This window comes from Lepisma saccharinum, chromosome 9, assembly GCF_977018435.1.
Source record: "Lepisma saccharinum chromosome 9, izLepSacc3.1, whole genome shotgun sequence".
NCBI lineage: Eukaryota > Metazoa > Arthropoda > Insecta > Zygentoma > Lepismatidae > Lepisma > Lepisma saccharinum.
This window is the reverse complement of record NC_139237.1, coordinates 1,241,482-1,251,785: the sequence shown is the minus strand read 5'-3', so window position 1 is coordinate 1,251,785 and position 10,304 is coordinate 1,241,482. Positions and strand designations below refer to the sequence as shown.

Genomic DNA, 10,304 nt, shown 5'->3' with positions numbered 1-10,304 from the left:
CAGATAAGTGTACATCTCCAGATTGTTTATTAATTCCAGAAACTTTGACAGTGAAATCATATGTGGAGCAATCAACAGCACTTTAAATGAAATGTTTGCAACTTAACTCCTGTATTTTGCTGGCCACATAGCACACATTTTACATGATTGGTAAGAGCTTATGAAGAAGTTCCTTTTCTGAAATGCATGTGTTTTATGGGACTGGGTGGAGGATTGTGAACGTAACATCTACAGTAGTGGAGGTCCCATGTTTGAACTCCTGTGAAGCAGAATTAAACCCTTATCTAACAGGGAATTTAAAGGCCTGAAATGAATTTTGGAAAATCGTAACGGAATTTTCAGGCTGAACCAGGAACAACCCTGGAAAGAGGACAGCAGAAGTGAATGGAGGGTTCGGGGGTGAGCTGCAATTCTGAGAATGAAGACTGTTACACATGTTTCAGGAATTCCAAATGTTTCAAAATTCTAGCTTGATTGTCTCAGCATTGTCTCCCTGTTGTAAAGGTTTGAATATTTTTTTTTTTTTTATTAAATGAGTTATTGACTTTGGTTTCTGAACACCCATTAATTCAACATGACATATATGCCTTCTAGCTTCTGCAGCGAGATTCCACTCAATCTGAACTTGACCTATATCTTCTTTGCATCGTGGAAATTATATTCACATTTGGAACTACCTATACAGCTACTGCAGCAGAGTAAACTGCATTTTGGACAATGGCTCGTCGTGCTATTACTTCTGCAGGCACTTGAGACTTGGCATCAACCACACGTAACTCCTTTTCCATTGGAAGTTGCTGAATACTTGCATTCAACACTCGAAAAATGATCTTGTGATGTGGATATCATGTAGGTATGGTAGCAAATAAACTTGTTTTTAAATTCACTCAATGGTTCATCACTTCAGATTATCAGCTTTGGCTTATTGGGAATGAGCATAACGCCAAAATACCTTTTGGTCTATTTTTCAAAATTCTTTTTTTGAAATGTCATTGTTGAGGTCCAAATAAGGATAATAAAGCAATTATCTGTTGAAACATTGATTATTTACCTTCATTACAGTCTGGCAGATTTTCCTGCAACCATAAAATTTTTAATTACAATTGTACTTTTTCATTTTTCTTATTATTTTGTTTGTATACACCCATTTCAAAACAATCTTTCTAGCTCTTGTTATCTACAACATGCCAAAGTTCCAAGAAGTTTGCTCTAAACAAATTTATACAAAGTTCCATAATTCGGCACATACTTCAACAGGTAGCAGATACTCTGTCTCTGTGCTTTTTGAATAGGAATTTTTCAATTTCATTGTTGATGACAGTCAATGATTTGTCATTCCTCCACTTTACCAGAAAAATATCCTCTGTGCACACAAATTTCATTTTCCCTCATGTTTTCTTGCATCCATTTCCATGATAATTTGGTACTAACTGCAAACAATTATCTTTGAAAGTTCATGTACATCCAACAGCAAATTAAATAGGAGGAAAAAGATTTTCCAGATGGAAAATAAGTTGGCAATGCTGTGAACTCCGAAGCACTCTTCATAAGATGCTTGAGGAGCGTCGAGCAAACTTTCCTGAAAAGCACAACTCCAGTATCGAAGGTCATGCTATACGTGGATTGGCAGCTTTCGGGAGCATGATGTCTGTCTACACAATTTTCCCCAAATGCCTGTTTGAAGATGAATCTTTTGCTCGCATTTTATTCTTGAAATGTAGTTCTGACATTGTAGTCATTTTACAATTATTTTTATTTGGGCTTGTTTTGCTTGGCTTTTATGTCACTTTTATAATTAATCGCAACATCGAAGATTGATGATAATCAGATTAAATCAATGAAGGAACACTTAAAAAACAAATTGCCAGACCAGGACTCGAACCCGGAATCTAGAGCAGATAGCTTGGGGAAGACCGTCAATAACTCCCTGCCATGAACTGGCTTATAACATTTGTAATTCCTCAGGAGTATTTTGTGTTCTGTTCATGCCTAATACCTGCTTCCGGACAATTAATTAATAAGTGACATTAATCCACACTTATTCGGTGGGGACAAGCCACGCATTGTTTGAGAGGAGGGACACATCTCGTTCATATACCAGATACAATCATGATCTATACTTGAATTGAATGATTGAATTGCTTTATTTTACTTTGCTTCTTGTGCCACTTTTGGCTAATTTGCTAGGATGAGGATGAATGAGTGATGATATGATGAAATTGATGAATGGACACTCACAAACATTCATGCCCAGGCCATGATTTGAACCCGAGACCCCTGGCATCATAGCGCGATGTGCTAACCACTCTGCCACAGTGGCCAGCATGTACTAATCACTACTTTCGGAGATCATTTGGACATGACAAATTTGATATACAAGTTGCATTTTCTCTACTTACATTCATTATGTCCAAATTTTATCCTAATAGTTAATCTCGCAACAACGCAAAATGTTTTAATTGACTCGAATTCACAATGACTAATATATTTTTGACCTACATTTTTTAAATGCAAAATCTGGGTGACGAAAATGTGCCTCAACACGAAATGAAAATGCAATTCTCATTAAATACATTAAAAATGCTGTCCAAAGCAGACTTTATTATATACAGCGTGAGCACAAAAACACTCCCTGGTTTTGAAAGGGTATAACTTTAATACCAAAAGTAGTATTCTACAGAAATGTTCACAGTAGTTGTAAAAACTCATAAAGTTTTCGTGGTGTTCATTGGAATTACAAATGCTCAATGTGCGTGTCACCTGTTACGTGGGAAACATCGAGACGATAATCCAGCTCCAACCACACCTTCTCAAGCGTATCCGAGTGTGATGAAGTTGACAGCTGTACTGATGCATTCCTGAAGATGATTCAAGGTTGTGGGTAGTGGAAGTACATAGACCTGGTCCTTCACGAACCCCCAAAGGAAAAAGTCACAAACTGTCATGTCTGATGATCGTGGGGGCCACTTGCATAGATTTTGATCATTGGGTCCAGCTCGTCCTATCCAACGGTGTGGGAGGTTGTCATTCAGAAAGCTGCATACATATTGATACCAGTGTGGGGGCCCTCCATCTTGTTGTAGAATGTAGTCTCTCTGCAGCAAGTTGAGGAATTAACCAGTCACGTAGCATTGTTAAGTAGCTTTCACCTGTGATTGTTGCCCCCTCAAAGAAGAACGGACCATACGCTCGACGCTCTGACACTACACAAAAAACATTCGCCTTGGGTGAGTCACATTCCACTTCAAGAGTGGCATGCAGATGCTTGCTTCCCCAGATCCTAACATTATGCCTGTTCACTTTTCCACTCAAATGGAAGGTTGCCTCATGACTAAAAATGATATTTGTCAGAAAGGTTTCATCGTCCTCCATTAAAGTGTGGATAGTCTCGCAAAACTCACGTTGCTTTACCTAGTCTTGTGGATATCTTTTGAACCAATTGCAGCCGGTATGGGTGAAAATGCAAATGCTTCCGTAAAATCTTGCTTACGGTAGTTTGTGGCAGCTGCAACTGCCTGCTGGCTTGACATGTTGATTTTCTGGGACTGCGTACAAAGGCTTCTCGCACACGTTCCACAATTTCCTCAGAGATGGACGGTCGGCCAGAATGTTATTTTCTTTGATCACAAATACATCCTCTCTCAACAAATGTTTTATGCCACTGCAGAATGGATTTGTGTGTAGGTGGATCAACATTAAACTTCTGTTTAAATGCACACTGCACTCTCACAACACTGCTTGTTTTGGCAAATTCTAACATGCACCAGCTTCTTTGCTGCGGAGTGAACGCCATTTTCGATGTTACTGCCCTCTAGGTACCTAATTCACAACTAGCGATTCTGAAAAGAAAGATATTAACTGAGCTTTGGATATCAATTTTATCAAAATATTCAAGTAACTATTAATTTTATGACATCTTGAAACCAGGGAGTGTTTTTGTGCTCACGCTGTATTATGAATAACACTACACACATAATCCTCTAACAGGGTTTTCTTCAGAATAAGATTTACGAGGCTTAATAGGATTATCATTCACTATAAAGCAATAGATACAAACATGAGATAAACCTGAAATGAGGGTTAGTATTGACCATAAGAGAAGAGCAGCAGGTAAAACGAAATACATATGTAAGGAAGAGGTGTGTAAACGTAAGTTTCTATGTGAAAATTACCTAATTGTGTGGCACTAGATGCATTTACGTCAGGGGTTCCAGGTTCGAATACCAGCCTGGTCATTGGTGTTATTTTTTAATGTTCTATTTATCATATGTTCACTAATCTTCATTGTTGCGATTGCCCAAAAGTGGCAGAAAAGCGACGCTAAACAATAAAAAAATATATATGTGAAAAAGGTGAATTAAGAGCTGATAGGTAAGATATATTTAATCTAAGCTCACACAAAGATAGCGACTGAGCAAGCCAGAGCAATGCAAAGCAAAGAAAAGCCCTAATCATTGGGAGAAACAATGAATTTCAAGACTGCAAATTTCTGCAAATGTCAGAGTTTGAAGTCTCAAATAATAATTATTATGTGACGAATAGTATCACGTTGTAAGCCAGTGAGGATTTAAGGTGCTTTGCATATTGTTGTTTTGCGAAATCATTTTCTTTGTTACCATTCTTGATATAGGTAGCATTTTACGATAAGTTCTTAATTAGTTTGGGTTTTTGTTGCAAGTCCATTTTATGCACAGATAGGCTAATTGGAACTGGGCCTACAGAATAAAATGGGATCCAAACCTTTGTGTGTCTCCACCAGGTATTGAACCCAGGGCCCCTTGATTGCAAGGCTTGACGTTATCACTACATCATCGTGAAGGCCCTCCGTAATGGGTTACATGCATGGATTAACATAAATTTATTTTAAACATATTTCGGACATTATATAGAGTTCATTATCACCACAGACTGGAAATTAGTTTTTTGCTAAAAATACGATAAATACTTATTGCTCTTCTCTTGTTAATATTCATTAGAAAATAGGAATTATTTCATTTCACTCTCACGGTCTATCGTTGCTATTGATTGACGAAACAACAATGCTTCAAACTCAGAAGCCTACACCAAAGGTTAGATTTTTGTTATTTCACTCCATTGTTCTACCAGTCTCCTTTAATTGTGATGATAAAGATTAAAGATGTGATAGGTAGAGGTGGGATGAAGACAAGGCTCTAAACCCAGCTATTCAACTTTGAAGCATGTTACACTAACCAATTTGCCATGGGGTTGGTTTTTCAGTTCATCAAATCACTCTATTCGTCATTCAAATTCCAAAGGTAGCAAAGCAACTTAAAATAACGAAAACAGAAAACATCCATTTATCATCACCCAGAAAATCCACACAACCTCTTCTGGCATTCGCTTTGCAGAATGGCCTTGAGGATTAAAGATCGCCCACAACCTGGTATAGCTCGAGACAATTCAGGTGGCTTATCAAAGCTGCCCTGAAGCATGCAGGGTTTCTAACCCACTTCGCTGTGAGGTCTACTATTATCTTTGCCATTGTTTGTACCAGCAGTTTCTTCTTCAGATTTTTCCAATAAATGTATGTTTGTAAGAGACTGTCATATACTATGCTGTACAACTCTTACTTCACTATCTTCAGTCAGACCCAAAACTAAATCAGGTCTCTGACTCAAAGCTGTTGCGTTCAAATCTGTGTGGCTCAGTATGCAAAATATGCCCTTTTGAAGTAGCCAAACACTACAATTTGAAACTAAAATGAATTGCCTTACAGCGAATAAACTGCTTTGTTGAACGTATAGTTGGGAATCAAGCTGTCATCAATACTGAGATATTTAGACATTTCAATTGTTTTTAAATTTTTATTAAAAAGTTCAAAAATAGGTCTTACTTTGTAGTAGCGATTATCGTCCATTTTCATACTATCTGTGATCAATCTTGTGATAACTTCTTGTTGCACCAGGGGCGTAACAAATTTCATGGGAGCCCAGGGGCAGACTATTCAAGTGGGGGGGGGGGGAGTTACTGCTATTGTATTGGCTGGATATACGATTACAAAAAATAAACCCCATTAGATTAATATTCTTGAAAGCCTGTAAAGAAATAGATGTAAAAAATTTTCTTCCTCGCTTTACTTGCAATGATGTGTTGCAAGAACATGTCTTTAGCAGTTTACTGAGGTGAATGTGAAGTTTTATACTATAGCTGCATTACAAGACATAAGCGATATTCTCGACATTCATAAATAACATCACTTCTTAAAATGTAATGCTCAGTGTTGATATACTGCTTAATTTAAAGCAGGTGCATCATTGGGAACAAAAATATATATAATCCGCATTTCTAAATTCTTGTCACAAATAAATTTTACTTTAACAAGTTAAATTTGCACTGAAGATAAAATCCATGTTATTATTGTTATGGGTTACTAAAATAATTATATTCAGCCCAAGAAAGTGGGGGGAGGAGTGAGTGAAAAATTAACCGTATTATATTATCGCCCTTAGCTTAAGGATTTCTAGCTAGGGTTCTGTAATGTCTCGTGGAACAATAATTGAATCGGCCATACAGCTGGAGCATGTTATTATGTTTCCCAAGGTTGAATTTTCTACAATTTGTGTTAAATACTCAAATTGTGAGATTTATAAACCCACTCAGAAACACTATTTATATGCATATTTACATAATTTAATTTACTTGACAGTGCTTGAAAGGGGGACCAGAGCACTTTTGAAGAAAACATCTTTTCCAAAACTGATTCAGGACAAACTGACACCGAACGATACCGCCACAACTAAACGGACTCCCCAAAATACATAAGTCTGCAGTGCCATTAAGACTGATTATCAGCGCCATTGGATGCCCAACGTATAGACTCGCCAAATTCCTGACAGCCCAGCTTCAACCACTCATACGGAAATGTGAACACCATGTGAAAAACTCTACAGAATTCATCAAGATGCTTCAGCAGATCAGAACATCACCAGATGACTAGGGATGGCCAAATGGATCCGGATCCAAAAGTTACGGATCTGGATCCGGATCCGAAAATTCCGGATCCAGATCCAGGTTTCAAAGTCTCGGATCCGGATCCGGGTCTGAAAGTTTCGGATCCGGATCTGGGTCTGAAAGTTTTGGATCTGGATCCGGATCCGAGAGTTCCGGATCCGAAAATTCCGGATCCAGATCCGGGTCTGAAAGTTTCGGATCCGGATCCAATTCGGATCGGAACTATCTCAATCCCATTATAATATTACCACACCTTAAAAGGTATTATGATTTTAGATTACAAAGAAATTTTTCATTAGTTAGTCCTACAATTTTTTTTTTCAAGTGTTGTTCCTAAAATATTTTGCTACGCATCGGCTAACACACTCGTGCACAAAAATAATCTTACTTGTTTAACATAAAATGTCAGAGGTGATTTTGTAAATGCCATTGAAACGAATATGTATTCATTCGAATGTATTGGAAATGAAAACACACATAAATGTCAGACATGCCATTCCAGGATGAAACCTTTAACACATATAACAAGATAGAAATGTTATACAAAAATTATGCAATGGTTCTACAGTTACAGTTTTGCAAATTAAAATAAAACATTATAATATATGCAGTGTTATATAATTGCAAAGTGTAAGACTAAGAAGGGAGGTTATCTAAGTGTCCCCCTCCGATTTCCACGAAACTTGGCAGGCATATAGTCGGGCCCAAAGAAAGAAATACGTGTTTTTTTGTTTCAGCTAAAAAACAGTTTTAGGGTTAAAACCACCTCAAATGTCAAGATGAGGACAAATTGAAGTGGGGATCTGACCCCTGTGTCCCTCCGATTTCCATGAAACTTGGCAGGTATATAGTGGGGCCCAATGGAAGAAATATGTGTTTTTTGTTTCAGCTAAAAAACTGTTTTAGGGGACAATACCCCCTTAAATGTCAAGATGAGGACAAATTGAAGTGGGGATCTGACCCCTGTGTCCCCCTCCGATTTCCATGATACTTGGCAGGTGTGTGTATAAACGGGCCCAAAGGAAGAAATACGTGTTTTTTTTGTTTCAGCTAAAAAACGGTTTTAGGGGGCAAAACCCCCTCAAATGTCATGATGAGGACAAATTGAAGTGAGGATCTGACCCCTGTGTCCCTCCGATTTCCATGATACTTGGCAGGTGTATAGAGGGGCCCAAAGGAAGAAATACGTGTTTTTTTGTTTCAGCTAAAAAACTGTTTTAGGGGGCAAAACCCCCTCAAATGTCAAGAAATGAGGATCTGACCCCTGTGTCCCCTTCCGATTTCCATGATACTTGGCAGGTGTGTGTATAACCGGGCCCAAAGGAAGAAATACGTGTTTTTTTTGTTTCAGCTAAAAAACGGTTTTAGGGGGCAAAATCCCCTCAAATGTCAAGATGAGGACAAATTGAAGTGGGGATCTGACCCCTGTGTCCCCCTCCGATTTCCATGAAACTTGGCAGGTGTATAGAGGGGCCCAAAGGAAGAAATACGTGTTTTTTTTGTTTCAGCTAAAAAACTGTTTTAGGGGGCAAAACCCCCTCAAATGTCATGAAATGAGGATCTGACCCCTGTGTCCCCCTCCGACTTCCATGATATTTGGCAGGTGTGTGTATAAACGGGCCCAAATGAAGATATACGTGTTTTTTTTTGTTTCGGCTAAAAAACTGTTTTAGGGGGCAACACCCCTTCAAATTTCAATATGAGGACAAATTTAAGTGGGCATTTGACCTATGTGTCCCCCTCCGATTTCCATGAAACTTGGCAGGTGTATAGTGGGGCCCAAAGGAAGAAATACGTGTTTTATTTTTTGTTTCAGCTAAAAAACGGTCTTACAGGGCAAAACCCACTCAAATGTCAAGATGAGGAGAAATTGAAATGGGGATGTGACCCCGAAACCACGTAAATATGGCATAGGAAGAAACAGGGGGCATAGGGCCTCTCTATACACCTGTCAAATTTCATGGAAATCGGAGGGGGAGACTTAGACCTCCCTTGTAAGTGTATTAATTAATTACAAATCGCCCACGCGCGCGCACACACCATATATATATATATGTATGTGTGTGTGTGTGTGTGTGTGTGTGTGTGTGTGTGTGTGTGTGTGTGTGTGTGTGTGTGTATTAGCAGGTAACAATATGGTATAAGCAGATTCTTACTTTCCAAAGAAGCGCATCTGGGATGGCAAAACGGATCCGGATCCGAAAGTTCTGGATCCTGATCCGAAAGTTCTGGATCCTGATCCGAAAGTTCTGGATCCGGATCCGAAAGTTCTGGATCCGGATCAGAAAGTACCGGATCCGGATCTGGATCTGAAAATACCGGATCCGGATCCGAAAAATTTTTGGATCCGGATCCTTAGGATCTGGAACCAACCGGATCCGGATTTCGGATCCGCCAGGATCCGGATCTGGCCATCCCTACAGATGACATCTTAGTCAGCTTCGACGTAGTGTCACTCTTCACCAAAGTACCACTCAAGATTCACTGGAATTATTAGAATGCCACTTCACATCAGAAACCATCAGGCTGTTCAAACACACAATGACCTCTACCTACTTCAGCTATGGTGGACAGTACTACGAACAAACCAATAGTGTGGCAATGGGCTCCCCACTCTCGCCTGCCATAGCCAATTTTTTCATGGAAAACTTTGAGCACGAAGCCCTGCACACAGCTTCGTTGAAACCCGCCGCCTTCTACAAATATGTCAACGACACCTTCATCCTCTGGCTGCACAGTAAAGAAACTCTTCAGCCAAATATCAAGTTCACCATGGAGACAGAAGAACAACAGCCTGCCATTCCTGGATATTCTCATCAAACACAAGCCAGACGGATCCTTGGGACACAGTGTATACTGGAAACCTACTCACACCGATCTATATCTCAATGCCAACAGTTTTCACTACCCGCTCAACAAGCTACAGTACTCTCTACTTTATTTCACTGGGCCATCTCCATCAGCGACACGGAGAATCTACCAGAACAAATATAGCATCTTTGCACAGCTTTCAAACAGAATGGGTACTCGGAACACAACATTAACAAAACATTAAAACGAGTACTGTCCAAGAAGACCAGCACATCAGGGAATCCTGACACATCAGGTAATCTCAACACATCAGGGAATTCAGACACAGCAGGGAATCTGGACACATCAGGGGACAGACACTCCAGGGAACCGGAAGAAGGCTGAACAGAAGATAGCCATCCTTCCTTATATCAGAAATCTCTCCGGAGTTATAAGCCGAATTCTCAAGAAAATGACATAAAAACCATTCACAAACCACCTCTGAAGATCAGAAGCCTACCATGCAACCTCAAGGACGAGTT

At 39.3% G+C, this 10,304-nt stretch overlaps 1 protein-coding gene across 1 annotated transcript; it reads left to right on the top strand.

The window, feature by feature from the left end:
* Nucleotides 1-9,513: 9,513 nt before the first annotated feature.
* LOC145992303 (uncharacterized) lies at nt 9,514-9,966 on the top strand. The gene has a single exon (XM_083128686.1). The coding sequence runs from the start codon at nt 9,514-9,516 to the stop codon at nt 9,964-9,966; it is 453 nt and encodes a 150-aa protein (XP_082984812.1).
* The last annotated feature ends 338 nt before the right edge of the window (nt 9,967-10,304 follow it).

Bases quoted from the DNA above. Each gene is read 5' to 3' on its own strand.
- LOC145992303 (XM_083128686.1), top strand. From the start codon at position 9,514: ATGACCTCTACCTACTTCAGCTATGGTGGACAGTACTACGAACAAACC.